Below are 18946 nucleotides of genomic sequence, written 5' to 3' on the forward strand. Positions count from 1 at the left end.
TGAGTCAACGAGTGCTTCTACGTGTTTAATTCCAATGGTTCAAATTCAATCTAAAAGTAGAAGTCATCATTCTAATCTATTATTATGAACATAATATATAACAGCCATAGGCATGGGAAATATAAACTGTGATCTGCGTCACCTTATCGTAATCGATAAGGAGGTCAGTGCCAGATGATTAGGAACGCGCTTGAATAACGTAACATACTGTCTTACACTGGGGAGTTGATGCCATATAGAGTGATAAGCGCTGTCAAGGTTGCTGTGACACTCTTATAGCCCTAAAATTAAACACCAATGCATATGGCTAGTATATACAGTATTTAATCATAGAGAAATAACTATATATGTTATTAAGTAGGCCTATATAATACTTGTATGTGCATTAATTTGTGTCATTTAAGATGCATGGTTAAGCAAACTAATTTTTGTATTCTGGAAAACATATTATTCATTTAAATTGATTGTTATGTTAATTTACTACTTATCAAGTTTTATATTATTTTGTACTATTTACGGCTCTGTAAGTACAACTTCATTTTATAATTCAGAGATGTCAGTCAGTTACAGAATGAGGTCAGTCTGTTACACATCACTTTTTCGGCCATAACTCCATTACTAATCGTGGTTTGGAGGTCGTTTTCAACTTAAATTGAAGATTACAATTTCCTTTCCGAACTATATTTTGCAAAATTGTATCAGCAATGACAATTTAGAGAAATCTGTGGAGAACCATGTTCACCTGAAGAGAGAGTTGACATTTATGTCAGTCTGTTACACACACTTTGGACGTAAATAAATAGTATACTTTTCCTATTAAAAACGTTTATTTTTATATGTATCTTAAGTGTACACTTCCCTCTATAAAATCCTGCGGTGACACAGTCTAATTTCAACCCATTATACAATTTAGGCAGACATTTTGCTTTCAAAGTGTACTGTAAATGTCAGTCAGTTACACGTGGAATTGCTCTATAACTCTTAGACACTCGAACAAATCACAAATTTAAAATACTGCACTGCAAGAACACAATTACATTCATGAGCTAGCATGCTAAGCGTACTGTTGCTTCGCTCCTGCAAAGAAACCGATCACGAGAGCGGCAACTCACCCGGCCTTACACTGCACGTTGGAAACAGAAGAGAGCGGGGGGATGGGCAGTTGTGCGACCAGACAGCGTGCGCGGTACGGTCACAGGCTACCTCATGTAGCAAGCAGTTTCTCCAGTGATGCCGCCTTGACAACTTGTTTCTTTTCGAGAGCAGAGAGCGCATATAAATCTAACAATTACTTTAATTTTAATGACTGTGGTAAAACTAATAATACAAAATTATTACATTATGTTATATTATAAACTTTTTCTTTTGTAATTTCCTTGGGCTACCGCCGGTAGCCCCGGTAGTCCGCAGAATACGCCTCTGTAGGGCATGGGATGATGAAACATCATTCTGAGATAAATATTAGAACAAAAATATTTAGTTGTGGAAATTTAGTGCCATCAGCTAGGGGGCAGCTAGGCTTAATGCATAGTGAATACTGCGCGGCAATAAATATCGAAAAATTGAAATTGCGACAAAACTAGACGTGATACATAAAAAATGAAATCATTTTCGGACTCAGGGCATCGGTTTCCATACGAATTACCAACTTTCTTTTTTACCGCAGAACACTTGTTCCCTAGTGTAATTAGCTATATGTACTACAGTTAAATTTAATGCTATTTGGAGGTACCGTACTGAAATTTAATATCTGATTTTCGTTGCGTTTTTTTATGAAAGAATGAAAGCCAGAGATGGAATAATTTTACAAATGTAGCTACACATATTAAGTATTAATCATAGGTGTAGTTATGGGGGGGGGGGGTGGCATTGCCTCCCCCTAACTTGGCCGAACTCTATTTTTTTTCTATTAACATTAGAAAATGTTGAATTCAAAATATTTTTCTTGTTTTTGTTTATGATTAAGTTTCTGTGCTTAAATTGACGAATTATTGTCTTCAATCATGTGTCTGGACTATAATATTTATTTCAAATTTCTGAATGTATAAGAATTTCTGTATCTAATCTGAGGAATGGAAGCACTATAAGGTTTTTTCTTTCTTTCTTTCTTTCTTTCTTTTTTTTTTGTAACATCCTGTACTAATGTGTTAGAGCTCTGCAGGTGTTCAAGCAGCCACTTGTAGAAATATGAATAACATACTGCACTACAATGCAGAAAAAAGAAAAGTGATCCCGGTTAAACCTAAAGACGAGATGAAATAAAATAATTAGGATTAAAATTTCATATATTATCTTGCTCTTTTAAATAAACAGATAAAGTAAATGTAAAATTGGTCCACCGCTGTGAAGTAATGGTTAGCACGTCTGGCCATGAAACAAGCGGTTTGGACAATTACTTGGTTGGGGTTTTTCAGGGGTTTTTCCTTAACCAATTGAAGCAGAATTGCTGGGTAATTTTCGATGTTGGACCTCGGTCTCATTTCGCCATCATTAATTCACTTATCATCATCCATACAATAGCCCGGGTTAAGTTCATGATGTGGCGTGCTATATTTGTGCAAGAGTATTGCTGTTCGGCTACCCAATCATTTACAGAATAGGAGTGGTAAGCACAATAAGCCTCAGGATGCAGTGCAAGTCTTCGAGTCCCTCTTCCTTACAAGAGGAAAAAGAGGTAAAATTGTCTGTATATTTTGTTACAATTTTACTTTATTTTACAATACCTTTATTAAATGATCATATTCTGATATACTGTACCAAGATCAAGCTATAATGGGGGGGAGAAGATAAATGATGTCCCCCATAATCTCGTTATATTGGGATTCTGTGGTTTTGCTTGCCCCCCCCCCCCCCCAAGGAAACGGTTCTCTCTCTGCCTATGGTATTAATTATTCAGTACCGGTAACATAACAGTACATATTGCTTAATTAGTATTTGGGTGAACTAGAGTAATGTATAGGAGGTAACAGTTCTATGTAGTGCACAATATTCCATATTGAATAATTAACAAACCAACATCTTTAGCATGACTTGTGGTTTGTAGGCCATCTCAAACCCCAAACTCCACCTCTCTGAGCTCGATATCTTATAATACTCGGTCAGTTATAGCCGAATGTTACAATAAAAACTATTAACAACATAGTTATTTCACTCATAACATCATACAATAGCAGATGAAATTATGAAGTAATTGCATTGAAATAAGACTATTTGGTCTAGGGAGCATCCGTTTTCGTTGCAAGAATAATTCGTTTAACATGTTTGTAAATTAGTCTTAAATACATTGCACCGGTGGAAAAGTTTTTCTTCCTGAGATTCAAGAGCCATCACAACCAATTAAAAACTTAGGTATGTACTTATAGTAGTATATCCATTATCAACACACGTTTTAAATAATATACGGCAGTACAACACCTTATTTCAAATGGTATCGTTTGGTGACAAAACCTTCTTCCAGTTGAGAGTAAACAATCTTCAGTTCTTACAAATATATTCTATTTCAGATGCTGTTAGGTCTAACATAATACCAAGCTTAAAATTAGAATTAATCGAACAACTCCATAACCTATTGCATGGTAATAGCATTTATATTCATAGTTCTGAATACAACTTTGAAAGTACCGGTAATTCAGGAGAAAACGATTTATAATTGATAATAAATTAATTAAGTTATTGACTAACAATAATAAAGCTGTATTTGGAAATATAACAGATTTAAGTCAATAATATTTGTTTATAACAAGTGCAGCGAAGCGCGCGGGTACGGCTAGTCTTTAATAAATATATTACCCTATACAACTTTCTGCACAGTAATTGAATGTGTACTTTCCATATTCAAAAGTTGAACTGAATTGAATTTATTAAAGTTACCACTTCAAAGATAAAAATTATTTGTTCACTTTTTGATTTAAGTATGATTACTATTCGTCCGGCAAAAAGGAGGACATGTCCTCTTTTTTAATCATTTTATCCTGTCCGGCAGGCATTTAAAAAAAAATTTGAAATGTTCAGCATTTCGCATTTCAACTAGAATCAATATGAATATTGAATAATGTGTGATATTATGCATAGAATGTCTAAACAAATGGTGAAAACCTATGAAATAATTTAACTGCTTTCAATTGTTGAAGCTGGAGCACATAAAAAAACATAAAATATGATGACTTATTGACATGCATTGAATTCTTACACTCTAAAAATGTCACTTCTATGATTCTAAGCTATTTTATCAATTTTATCCTGCAATGTACAAAAATATGCCAATCAAGTTAATTTGGACAAAGATTTAACTTTAGATAAACAATGGTGCAAATTCTTCAATTCCAATAGTTCTGCGAGCACTAAAACTTTCTTAAAACTCTTAAAAATATGTCAATTCTATTTATTTATTACAAGTCACAATGGAAGTGTTGAGAGAATATTTTCCCTAATATCTGCTCAATGGACAGAAGAACGAAATCACATGCTAACGGAGACAGTCAGAGGTATCATCATGGCGAAATATAATTTCAAGGACATGTTCTGTGAACAGTTCCATAGTTATTTGTTATAAGATGTAAGTTTGTGCGCAAGAGCCTGAACAGACAAAGTGGGCTCCACTGATAAGTAGGGTACAGATGTACAGTAATATTGATCCAGCAACTAGTGAGAAACCTGACTAAGGTGAGCCATTGTTTTTATCTTTAATTTTGTTCATACCAATTTTTAAAAAGTCCTCCTTTTTCAAGCATTGTCCTCTTATTTTAGATTCCATGTCCTCCTATAGAATTTCTTCTCGTGGTAACCCTAGATTTAAAATAAGTTTGTTGTTTAACCAAGAGATAGCCTTATTTATCATAATCTGGTTTTTGGACAGGATATTCTCAGTATCATTTCCACTGTTATAAAGGTAGAGCCACCCAAGCGACTGAACAGTCAACAGACCAACTAACTGGTAGCTAACTGATTGTCACATAAGCCAGTTGACTCATCAATCAACCGAAAACTCATCAACCAATCAAATTCTTCATAAGGAGTACATGTGGAATATTAAAAACAAATAAATCCGAGTTCATTGTAGTACAGACAGGCAATTAGACAAATCGTTAGATGAACACGTAACTCTGCTACTGTTCTTCACGCAGGAATGTAGGCTAAAAATTAAGATGAAAGGAAGTGTGTCAGATTGTTTGCAGCGTGTGCACATTGTACTGCTTCATATTCCCACAAATAATGAACTGCTATACTGAAATGATTATGTCTGTGTGTCTGCAGGATTCTCTGGGTCAGCACTCAGGTCACTCGTCAAAACTATCATTGCATGACAAGAAGACGTTCCATGATAATGGTGAGTTAAGCTTGTTCAGAGGTTTCTATAACAGGAGAAGTTGCTTCCATTTATGAAAATATTTAGGTCAACAGGCGGCAATAATGTTTCATCTCGATGATTGAATTGCATCTTTCCACTAGTCAAATCAGCGGTATTGCCATATCATTTGTTATTTTATACTTGAATTTTTGTTTGAAGTGCTTACCATAAGGGTCTCTGGACCTAAGTATCGCAAATTCAAACCTGGCCATGGGTGATGACCAGAGACCGGAAGTTTAGGCATTATGAATAATTAAAATAGGCAGGCAAAAAGGCATCATAAATAGCTAAAATAAGCAGGCAAAAAGGCATAATGCTAAAATACGCAATAAAAGGCAATTACAAAAACCTTGCACTAGATCCACAACCTTGCACTTTCCACAAAGGGATTTCAGCAGCAAGAAAAGCTTTACATAAGTCTAATGCAAATTGAGATTTTCGACTCGATATTGCAATTACTGTTGGAAGCAAAGAAATCTTCTTCCCAGTAGCCTTAGAAAGTGCATTTTTGTGTTTAGTTGTACTGATATGTTGCGATACGAAATAATAAGCTAGCTACAACAACGTCGCAATGAAAACTGTAAGGAAAATAACGTTAGACCCGGACTCATTGTTGCCTTGTCAAATAAACACAAGCGATAATTAAAACATTTACTTTCAAGGAAAAATTGTTCTGGGGCTGGGTACCGATCCCGGGACCCTTCGCTTAGTGCGTGAATGCTCTTCTGAGTGAGCTATCCCAGGAACTATACATGACACCGTCACAATTTTTCCTTTGTATCCACCCGGCCCCAGAACAATTTTTCCTTGAAATTATTCAAACCTGCTTTACAGGAAGCTACTACCTGAAAGCCAGATTTGTATAAAACATTTACTGTTATACATTTTTGCAGGGCAGCACTCATTGTTGCAAAGAGAATATCAACTGACTGAAAGACAATAATATACATTCGGTGAGGTCACTTTCATTGTAGTGGTTATAGAAATAAATTAAAATGTACCTGTAGGCAATTTTTAATAATAGACCTAAATAATAGATAAATAATCAAATAAAGGCCAAAAAAAGCATTTATTTTGTAAATTAGGCATTTATATTAAAAAAGGCAAAAAATGGCAACATAAAACTGTGACGTTTCAATCACAAGGATAATTCGTACAGATTTACTTTCAAAATGAAGATAGATTTAACATACTTAAAAAGGCATTCTGCCAAAGTTCCAGTCTCTGGTAATGACATTTCTAAGCAGAAGTTCAAATCTGTCTTCTATTGGATGAAGAAGTAGAGCTATTACATTACACGCAAAAGATTATTTTGTTCATAAAAGCAAAATTCTGTGTCATTACTTCTTTCTTAGCTTTTGGCAGCACATGTCACATGTTAGTGACTAGAGACCGGATTTTGAAGGGAAAATTTTTCATCAAAAAAAGGACAAAAAAAAATGTTAAGTTATAGCTTAAAAAAAAATAGCTATATTACTCCCCGAAACACACTTCAGCACATTAATGGATATACATGGCACACAAAATCTTACATTTATTTCTTCACAACATAAGGAAAGTATTGTATTTGATATAGTCAAGAAAGGACTTGAAAAAGGACTTTATTACTCCTTCAAAAGTTGCTATTTTAATTGAAAAGACACTTCAGCACATTCATGGATACACATAGCACACACAAGCTTATATTTATCGCTTCACAACATAAGGAAAGTGCTGTATTTGATCACATTCAACATTTCAATTTGTTTCAACATGATTCTGCCTCTTTGAATACAAAATGTCTTCATAAACAGAAAATGACCACTCAACATCAACTGAAACTAGAGGTGAAAATTTTCTTTTTATCCCGAACTCTAAATCAGCACACTTTATTAGTTTTTGAATGTCTGGAATCAGAAGAAGAACGATATTTATTTTCGCTTGCTTAGGAAGTTATAGGCCTATCGGAAAAAATATAGGACAATTATTTAAATGTTTGCGATATTCCGTTAAAAAAGGACCAAAATAAGAGATGTTTTTAAAAAAGTGGAAAAAAGGGAATATGGATTAAAAAAGGGAAGTAAAAAATCACATAATTTGGTCGGTGGAAGATAGTTTTGAACATCGTGATTAATTATTTCATGTTTCGTGTTGAAATAAAAAAAAGGGGATTCCCTTTAAAATCCGGTCTCTATTAATAACTATGGAAAAATCTGATGCAGAAGAATGGGAACATATGGATTCATAAACTCATTGGTACTATCCTTCTGTGAATAGTGATACTTGATTACGTATATGTATGATATGCATAAATTAAAAATGAATATAAATCAAACCAAACTCATTTTAGAGAAGTCAAAGATTTCATTGTCAAGTATTCAGCGTTGGAATGCAACCAATAGTTAGGTACCGGTATACTAAAATGATTACAGACAGCTGATCTCCTGACTATATGGGACTGGAATATTCGTATTTATAGTGCTCATTGCGTAATTTTTCATGGCCGAGTAATTACCACACTTTCTATTTAAGACGAGATTTTTGGATTCAAATTCATCTCATGTCATACATATTTAAGAGCGCATGCCCAGGCATTAAAAATCTTTAACAAGCTACCTTCGGAAGAAAAGTAAAGCCAGGAATCTTGTGTCGTAGATTTACAACACATACAAGAACTCTATCACTGTCAGATGACTCCTGACAAAATGTAAGTTACTGTCCATTTCATCAAAATTTTCTGTTCTAAAAGGACATATGAACATTATATAAAAAGATGACAAAGGAACTACGTATATGGAAGTTTTATACAATACCGGTACCATAATAGCTGTGCCAACACTGACCTAAGTTCAGAAACATGGACTCTTTTAACATCAAAACAGAAAATAGCAATAGAAGTTGATAAAATGAACTCCTAAGGCTGTGGCAGGATACAGTCTACTGGATCACAATTGAAATTTAAATATTAGAGGAGAGTTAAATTTGCCAAGTCTCCTGGAAATAATATAAAATAATGCACAAAGATGGCATGAATGTATGTTCAGCATGGAATTAACACTTTACTGTACTACAAATGCGTCAGGGGCGTATTTTGCAGACTACTGGGGCTACCGGCGGTAGCCCAAGGACATTACAAAAGAAAAAGTTTATAATATAACATAATGTAATAATTTTGTATTATTAGTTTTACCATAGTAATTAAAGTAATTGTTAGATTTATATGCGCTCTCTGCTCTCGAAAAGAAACAAGTTGTCAAGGCGGCATCGCTGGAGAAACTGCTTGCTACGTGAGGTAGCCTGTGACCGTTCCGCTCACGCTGTCCTTCGCACAACTGCCCATCCCCCGCTCCCTACTGTTTCTATCGTACAGTGTAGGCGTGTGAGTTGCCGCTCTCGTGATCGGTTTCTTCGCAGGCGCGAAGCAACAATATGCTTAGTACGCTAGCTCTGAATGTGATTGTGTTCTTGCAGTGCATTATTTTAAATCTGTGATTTGTTCGAGTGCCTAACAGTTATATTAATTGTGAATTATTAAGTTTTTAATTTCCCAATTAAGTGATATTGTGAAAAATATGGCAGAACAAGTTTCTGGAGAGGTTTGTGTTGAAAATGACTGTGTAATAGAAGGTTTATTAAAAGTGCCTTTTAACCTTCGTACATAACAACGAGAAAGTTGAAATTGTGAAAATGGAAAGACCAACTCCTGAGTTAAATTTGTCCATGGACATTTCACTTCAACATCATATGGTAAGTGGAATTGGTTGTGTGGTAGTTCTAAACTGTCTAAACTATTTTGCTGGCCATGTTTGTTATTTAGCCGCGAAACTAATGTGTGGTCAAAAGAGGAGTTTTCTAATATGAACTCCCTTCGAACGGCAGTCCTAGAATACGACAAATCAAAAGCTCATATTTGTAGTAGCATGAACTTTGCAAACTTTGGAAAGACAAGAATTGATTTACAGCTAGATAAGCAAAAAGCTCTACACATCAACCAACACAATGCTCTTGTGAAAAAAAAAAATCGGGAGATTTTACTGCGTCTTATTAACGCAGTCTGCTTTCTAGGAAAACAAGAATTGGCTTTTCGGGGTCATAACGAGAGTGTGGAATCAGACAATAGAGGAAATTATATTGAATATTTAAGTTCCTTAAGTGAATTTGACCATTTACTGGCCAATCATCTTGAGAGTTCAACAATATTTCGTGGTACTTCTCCCGCAATTCAGAATGACTTAATATTTGCTATAAGTGGGGTTATGATAAAGAATATAAAATCTGAAATAGAAGAAGCACCTTTTGCGGCCATTGTTGTTGATGAAACAAGTGACTGCTCTAATCAGAGTCAATTGTCCACTGTTTTAAGATACATCGATAGTACTGACAATGTTCAAGAACGGTTTATAGGATTCACAAATGTCAGTTCGGACAAAACTGCTGCTGCTTTATTTCAGCATGTGGAAGGCGTTACAGCAGACTACAATGTCGGCAATAAGTTGATTGCACAGACATACGATGGTGCTTCAGTTATGGCGGGAAATATTAATGGCTTAAAAACAAAAGTTCAAGAAAAGTGTCCTCAAGCACTATTTGTCCATTGTTAGAGCCATGTTCTCAATTTAGTTTTGCAACAAACTACTTCATCCATTCCAGAATGCCGCATTTTTTTCAAAACACTGTCGGGTTTAGCTGCATTTTTCTCATCATCTCCTAAAAGATCAGAAAACTCAAGAATTTATGAACAAGAAACTCCCAAAAGTAGCACCAACTAGATTGAATTTTACATCTCGGCTTGTAAATACAGTAAAGGAATACAGAGAAAAACGGACTGCTTTCTTTGAAAATATCATTTGTAATGACCCTGAAGAAAACTGGGATGATGCTGTAATTGTGCAGGCTCAAGGATATTAGAATTTTTTCACACAGTTTCAGAATATATTTCTTCTTGAAGTCTATGCTAGAGTGTTCGCACATACAGATGTGCTCTACAATATTCTTCAGACAAAAAGTCTAGACATAGCATACTACCAAAAAGTCTAGACATAGCATACTACTTGCAAGAGATATCAAAGTTAAAAAAATACTATATTCGAGTTCAGACGTAGTGGGTTTCCGTCCATATGGAGTAATATGGAAAATGAAAATTCTTCAGCCAATACAATGGAACCACCATTAAAGCGAAGAAAAGGAGATGATGAATTGAAATACAGGCAGCTGTACTACACATACTAGATCGTATGCACATGGAAATTACTGACAGATTTTCTGATTATGGAAAGCTTCAGTTCACACATCTTCTAGATTCTCAAAAATTTTCTGCTTATAGAGAAAACTTCCCGAATGAGGCACTAAACAAATTATTTCAGTCCTATAACAGTCACTTTGATCAAGTAGGTTTGAAAAATGAATTAAGTGTAATATATTCAGCAGAAGTCTTTGATTTTTCGAACAAACCTATCCATGAAATATTATATGCCATACATGAAAACCAGCTGAACCAAGTTATTCCTGAAGTCCTTAAATTGGCAACATTAATTGTGACAATACCAGCTACGTCAGCATCAGTAGAAAGAACATTTTCTGCGTTGAAGAGAATAAAATCCTACTGTAGATCAACTCATACACAAGAACGTTTATCCGGCCTGGCACTGATGTCCATTGAAAAGTCATTTCTACAGAAACTTTGCAAGTGACCCAACTGTAATTTCAATGACGAAGTCATCAACGTATTTTCGTCCCAATCAAGACGTCTGGAATTCACGTAAATATGTAAGGAATTTTATTATAGGGATTTAAAAATATATTTTGTGTAATAATAGGGTCAGTGGTAGCCCAAACCCTTTTACCAGTATACGCCACTGGTATAAGTAGGCCTATAAACCAAAAGGAAGGCGAAGTCTTGGTCAACCAAGAAGGAGATGGATATTTAATTAAAATGAAACCAAAGAGTTTAAAAATAATATCTTTAATATCATTCGTTTAACGTAAAATAAGCATAGCATATCATATTTTTATTTTTGCCTGTAGTTTGAAATAAGTGCATCTTCTTGTCTATGTTCCCTGAACATTTAATTATATTTAAGATTGTAGAGTTTATAAAACAGTTATATTACTGGTTGTCCTGTATGGTTGTGAAACTTGGACGCTCACTTTGAGAGAGGAACAGAGATTGAGGGTGTATGAGAATAAGGTTCTTAGGAAAATATTTGGGGTTAAGAGGGATGAAGTTACAGGAGAATGGAGAAACTTACACAACACAGAACTGCACGCAATCTATTCTTCACCTGACATAAGTTAATTAGGAACATTAAATCCAGACATTTGAGATGGACAAAGGATGTAGCATGTATGGGCGAATCCAGGAATGCATATAGTGTGTTTGTTGGGAAGCCGAAGGAAAAAAGACCTTTGGGGAGGCCGAGATGTAGATGGGAGGATAATATAAAAATGGATTTGAGTGAGGTGGAATATGATGATAGACAGAGACTGGATTAATCTTGCACAGGCTAGGGACCGGGCTTATGTGAGGGCAGCAATGAACCTTCGGGTTCCTTGAAAGCCACAAGTAAGTAAGAGTTTATTTTAAATTTTTCAAGATATTGTTTAACCTGAAATGAGCATTATTCATTATCCGTTTTCTAACACTGTTTAAACACAAAAATTAAAAGGCATATCATCTTATTTTTTCTTACAAGTTTAAAAACAATGTACATGGTAATGACAATGACCATCTACTTCCTATTCAAAACAAGCCAGGTGACGGGGTTGTTCAAAGTAACACAACCTAATTTGGACTCCCTACTGATTACAGCATTGTACGATCTCATAATTAATGTATTTTAAAATGCACGTTTTTCTAGAAAATTATTCAAAACACAGCATAATGGTACTGTATTTATTATTGTGATGTACCGAAGTACATACAATATTTCCATGTAGAAAGATGGTACCGGTATTTAACTTTTGTGTTGCTCTTTACTAAAGTAATCATCCACCAGAATAAATGACATTCCTTACGGCTCACTTGTATATTACAATCAGCTAGCATGTTAGATTAATTTGTTTCTGTTTGGAATCTAATCTAACATAATCTTTTACAATATTGGCAGATCTGGAGCTTGATGTGGGAGTTTCGGCTATACCGCTGAATCACAGTGCAGCCCGGCACAGGATGGCTGTGAGACCAAAAAGAACACATGGGGCACCACGAAGACGGAGAATACAACAGGTAAACATTATGTTGAACATTAATTAGCAGTAAGGAAACGTGAGTTTTGTAAACATTACTTTATAGATAGGGGCACATGTGATTTTTTTGTATTAATGATATAGACTAAATGTGTTAAAAACTTATTTTTATGCATGGAAAATGCAAATCCCTGAATGAAAAAGCCCAAAATTAAATAAAATATATCTACGAATTATCGCGAAATTGATGTAAATTCACGAAATTACTTTATAATCACGATATTTTCAACAAAAAAAACAGCTTTCATGGAGAATTCGCACGAAAAATTACTCTGTCTTACAAATATGAAGTGAAAATTTCTTCATATTTGATCATTCAGCAATACATACAAGTGGTATGCAACGATGTATGCATAGTTTCTGCAGGGACTACTTCCAGGGAGCAGTGCAAGCAGACAACGGTCATTTCTCTTTCCCATAACAACTACCTTGGTGTGATTAAGAAGGCAATGCCATCACTCCCTCACAGTCCAATGAAATTGAATTATGAATTTAATTAATGATGTAAACAATTTTCTGTTAGTTTTAAAGGCACTGTTTCAATAATAATGTCGAAATAAGCGACGGAAATATTTTTCTCTGCCTACAGGCACCAAGTAGCTAAATTCTTCTCTGTTTCAGTCATAGCAACTAACTTAAGTGCAACAAACAGAAATGTTTTGTTTTCAGAAAAAACAAGATAGTACAAATTGCTTTCGGTATAACCAAGAATGTTTTTGCTATATTGGTCTGCACCCAGCCTTAGTCTACATAACTCTTCTCACAACATCTGTTCCAACAAGCCTATCTCATTCTTTTCTTCCTAATCTAGTTCCATTTACTTCAGATTTGAACAAGCTATAAATTTGCTATTCTGTTAACTTTAAAATATTTTTCTTCGTTAGTTGCAGTTGACAGGAGGCAGTCCATTGCCATCGACACCAGAACTGAATGAAGAGACGTCAGGTCGAAGCGCTAGTCCTGATGTGAGGTCATCAGACCAAGGTTGGTATCTGCTTTGCTGAAGTCTTTAACGTACGGTACACACTTTAGATCATGTGCTTACTTGTTTATGTAGCATTGAACAGCATACAAAAAAACAAAATCAATTTATAGAGATATCCTTTTACTTAGCAAGTATAATAATAAAAGTGAAGATCATAAACCTGTGATCCAAAAAAATTGTACTGATATTGATGTTTCTTGCAACACAAACGTCTGTCACAGGGGTAAATTTGTCAAATTCTTCAATTTTTCTCACTCGGCAAATGTGCACCCTACTTCTCTTTCTTTTCTTATATATATATTTTTTTTATTAAATGTGAAATGTAAGTTTCATACTAATATTATTTCATGGTGAAAGGCTGACAATTCATTTAAAGTTCCAATTTACGTATCGTAGTATAATAATTTCGTGAGGAGATTCTCTTTACAAAATTACGGAATACCATCATTCCACAACAATTTCTTATTTTAAATATAACACGTATTTGTGTAATAATCTAATCATATTTGACAAATTATTGTGTATAGATAGTCCCTGATCACATATAAATCAGATTTGCCGGTTATTTACAAGAAGTCGTCGCTGAACGATTCACATTATTTCCAGGTTAGTTGAATCAACTCATCTAGTGAACGATATAAATCTTTAAAATACCAGGTATCTCTCTCCCTTCTCTTGTAACTTGTGAGCCGTCCCAAACCCCGACCTCCACCCCTAAGAGCACCGGTCCTTATATACCCGTCAGTCAAGGCCTTCTGACAAATAAAAGCAATTGACAATAGATATCTCAGTCATGACAACCTCATAAAATATCCTATCAATTGAATAATCGATCTTGCTACGTACAACATAATTATATTATATTATTACCCATTTCAGCGAGTACTGACTACCACTGCAAAATACGATAATTTGGTCCAGGAAGCATCATCGTCTTTTGGCACAAGGATGATTTATGTAAAATGTTTCTAAATTATTAGTCTTTTAAATACCGGTACATTCTTTAATAAATCACTGAAAAACAAATGTGAATATAGGAAGTGGAGTGAGTACGAAATTATTATTTTTTGACGCATCATTTTTACGTAAATAACGATAAATAAAAAGGGATTATTAGCAAGTACATACACTGCGTTTGTCAAATGCGCATCACCATGCTTTCGAAAAGGCACTTTTCAGTGCCCGACACCCCGCTTTTTTTCATCATGTGCTACACGTCGGATCATCATCGGGGCTTGCAGCCCCGATACCCCGCTTTTTGCATCATGTGCTACACGTCGGATCATCATCAGGGCTTGCAGCCCCGATACCCCGCTTTTTACATCATGTGCTACACGTCGGATCATCATAAAGCCCCGATACCCCGCTTGCTACGTGCAACACAATTATATTATATTATTACCCATTTCAGCGAGTACTAACGACCACTGCAAAATACGACAATTTGGTCCAGGGAGCATTCTATTTTGGCACAAGGATGATTTATGTAACATGTTTCTAAATTATTAGTCTTTAAAATACCGGTACATTCTTTAATAAATCACTGAAAAACAAACGTGAATACATAGGATGTGGAGTGAGTACGGAATTATTATTATTTTTTATTTTTTGGCGCATCATTTTTACGTAAATAACGACAAATAAAAACTAACATGCCACATAACATTATTTTAAGAAATACAGGAAACAATCATGAACAATATTCACCATTCTTAATGATCGGGGGATAGAAAAAAAACATATGGAATAGAAATTACATACAAATGTGCGTGTAATAAACAATAAGCAAACCATCTTCGATTAATAATTCCAAAAGAACGTGAATATAGCGTGGATTGTGTAGGAAAATAATTTCTTATATGTTGCTTCCAATGTGCATCATTGTTAACTTATGAAAACAAATGAAAATTAACATGGCATATAAACACTATTTGAAGAAAGATAGACATATTAAGTAATATTCATCGTTCTTAATGATCTTTGGATGGAAAATAACAATGAAATATGTATAAAATAGAAATTACATACAAGTGAGCATATAAAAAACAGTAAGTAGAATCATTTATTTGATTAATAAGGTTAAATTACTCCAGGTTTAGTGTAAGAGTGGCCTATATATCTGACGATGCCTCCCAGCAAATTACTTAATTTAAAAACAAAAAAATTGTGTTAGAAGATTGAATTTGTGTATTTTCTCTCAAACTTTCCAAATATTTGTAGGCAGTCTTTTACATTAGATTGCCGAAAATTGGTTTATAGCGCAACATTAGCATTAGCATCCATCTTGAAAATGTTGTGTAACAATAGACAATGGAATCGTTCACAGAAGTGAACTATAAATGATGTGAATCGTTCAGTGCATCCATCTTGTTGTGTAACAATAGAAGTGAACTATAAACGATGTGAATCGTTCAGCGACGACTTCTTGGAAATAACCGATTTGCCAGATTGTTATAAAATGGCAACATATAAAAAACAACAACTGCTAGAATCTCCTCTTTCAAAAATGAATTTTTTGATAATGACTGCTAGATGGCAGTACAGCTGCAAGCTATTATTTCATGCAATTCCATCAGGGTTCATAATGTGATTTCTTTTGCAGTCGCTAGATGGTAGCATAATGAAATTGATCAAATTTGTTGTCTTGAAAGTGCATTAGGCTGATCAATCTGTTATATGTGATCAGGGATATAGTGTAGTAAAAAAAGATACCGTATAGTTATAAATGACGAGTTGGCTTTCATTTACTAAATGAGGTAAATTCATAAATCAAGAATAATTATATTGTGTACAAGCTTTATAAATCTTAAGACTGTGATATTTCGTGCTGTTTGTGAAGTAATTAATTACATCTTGTCGCTTAATTTCCATGCTTTGTCTTATGTATTGTACTGACTCTTCAAACCAATTTTATAAAAAAAAAATGTTACGAAATCTTAACCTCACTTTAGGTATAACTTACCCAACACTATGCCGCATACTTTGTGTTGTTTAATCAGTTTCTCCTTATTGTAAGTCATTTCAGTCTTACTTTCAACTCAGTTACAACTTCATAATAAATATCGCGTGTTGTAAAAAATAATATTCTTTTATCCACAACATATAGGCTACCTTGTCCCTGAACTTGCCATTTCTTACCCAAGTCAAAATTAAGCTCTGATAGTTGTAATTTCGCCTGCCATGCTGTCATCAGGAGTAATGAATTGCGTCCCTAGGTGCCTTCACCTCAGAAATGGAATTCTCCATAGTGTCAAAATCTTCATCGATCATATTGAAATGTGTTGGCAACTCCCACTATAATAATAGCTAATAAAATTGGTTTGAAGAGCATTTACTTGTTCTTGCTGTTTTTGTGTAATGTTTGTGCTTATAAATGCTTCTCACATTTATTTTTTATGTTTGGCTTTATGTCTAGAACATAATAAAATGTCACTAACTTTCTTCTCACAACTTTATGTACTTCAACTTACTTCAAAGTGTGAAGTATAATTGTTGTTACGTAATATGATGTAATACCTATTTGCTGGTAATACTACAAATCATGCTGGAAATTACTTAGTGATTGGGCTTTCCTATTAAAAGTTTCATCTAAACAAAGTTAACCGAATTGGTTATTTTTATTGTTAAACCTTAATTTTGTGCATCATCTTTCATTTCGTGAATTTTTATACGTAGGTATTTAATATTCTGTGTCAAGACTGAAATCAAAGTAGAATAAGCTACCAGCAGCTTATATTAGGTTATAGGCCTATTCAACTCTTTAGCAGCCATGTAGTTCTGTCAGTGGAACAACAGAATATGAATTGGAAGATATGGGATTCAAACCCAGACAGAGGGCTTTATGTATTTTTCTGGAATTCGGTCTTCTATAACATTCAGTACCAGATCTTGTCTGGCATTGCCACTTCGTTCTGGCTAACAAGTTAGGAAGTTCTGCCCTTCTGCTGTTCAGCCACGTTATGGATATGTTTGTGACTTCTCTTCCACTTGTGTAGTATCTATTAGGTTACTTCCATTTTTGGCTTTTCCCTTCAAAATTTCTCTTGGTTCCTTCAATGGAACAGTGTGAGGTGTGTGACCAATTGGCTTGGTGCTCACATAGACTCTTTCCCACAGCCTCAAATCCCCTTATACATATGCATGTTTACATATGTTTGAATTGTTTTCCTTCCCCTGATCTTCGTTTGATTTGATGGCCAGAGCATGATGCTGAACATATGATCACATTCTAGTCCCGAGTTTGAAAAATCCTGGGAGCTTTATCTCTCTGTCTCCTTTTACACCAGTGGTACACAACCAGTGGCCCGCCACTGTTTGCTGCAGCCCAATAGTAAAGTTTCAAACTTAAAATTTAAAAAAAAATATTTGAACAGACTTGTATTATTTATTACTATAAATTACAGTAATCACTAATTAGTAAGACATTTATGTAAATTGTATTTATTATTGGAGGATGTCTGCGGCCCTTCAAAACAACAATTTTTTTAAATATTGGCCCGCAGTATTCTAAGGTTGAGTACCCCTGTTTTACACTATAATGGAACTCAAATACTTAATAATAGATTTATCACCAAAATGTTTCAGTTCTTAAAAGTATTTCAACATCTAAAATTAACCCGCACAAGGACACCAATATGCTCAATCACTAAATCAACAAATCAGTTTACTGAAGACAAAGATTATGAATTTCGATTAGATGTTGTCCGTGTGATATAGCATGATGTATTATATTTTCTAGTCATTATGATGATTTTTGAGTTACTGGCTAAGGAAAACATTCAATAGTTGAAACATGTGTAATTCCTCCCCACTTTAAAAAAATCCTTAGAAGCTATAATTGTGCTTTAATCAGTTCAAAATATTTTGTGTTTCGTGCAAGTTTCCTGCTGTAATTTCCATTTCCTCATATGTTAAGTTCCACTTTCACTTTCGACCATTTGCTGTTAATTTCTCAAAATAGAGAAAATACAAATACTGTATGGTAAGAATAAAAATGATTGAAATTCAAACATTTCCGAGGGCAAATGTTTTTAAGATGCATTAATTGGCATTAATTCTTTCGAAAAGGAAGCAACCAAGAGGTTTCATGTCAGAGGTTTACATCGCTGTAAAGAACTCTAACCCCAGGCAAATAATATGCTAGTTATTCTAGTGACAGAAATGTCTTGTCCCTTGAATATACAGTATATCTCTTTGAACTAGCGTCTCAGTTGTGACTGAGATATCTGTAGGCATCGTTTTGCGAGACCTCAGCTGTCTCTGGATGCAATAGGTCTTCCAAGGCTGCAGTGTTTAAGGGGTCTTAAAAAAGAGACTACCATTATAAAATTGCTTGATTTATCTTAATATAGAAGGAACGCATTGTTCTGAAGTAAATATTTTTCTCTCCT

General features: G+C 34.5%; 1 protein-coding gene across 13 annotated transcripts in view; it reads left to right on the forward strand.

Annotated features, from left to right (window-relative positions):
• Positions 1 to 18946, forward strand: part of LOC138709217 (uro-adherence factor A-like) — a 1183483-nt gene that overhangs the window by 1142516 nt on the left and 22021 nt on the right. For all 13 annotated transcript variants that reach the window (XM_069839807.1, XM_069839810.1, XM_069839808.1 and 10 more), the window contains 3 exons: positions 5254 to 5326; positions 12433 to 12551; positions 13456 to 13555. In XM_069839807.1, coding sequence (XP_069695908.1) covers positions 5254 to 5326; positions 12433 to 12551; positions 13456 to 13555 — 292 coding nt within the window. The remainder of the gene's footprint in view (positions 1 to 5253; positions 5327 to 12432; positions 12552 to 13455; positions 13556 to 18946) is intronic.

The sequence above is a fragment of the Periplaneta americana genome, chromosome 11 (assembly GCF_040183065.1).
Source record: "Periplaneta americana isolate PAMFEO1 chromosome 11, P.americana_PAMFEO1_priV1, whole genome shotgun sequence".
Lineage (NCBI taxonomy): Eukaryota > Metazoa > Arthropoda > Insecta > Blattodea > Blattidae > Periplaneta > Periplaneta americana.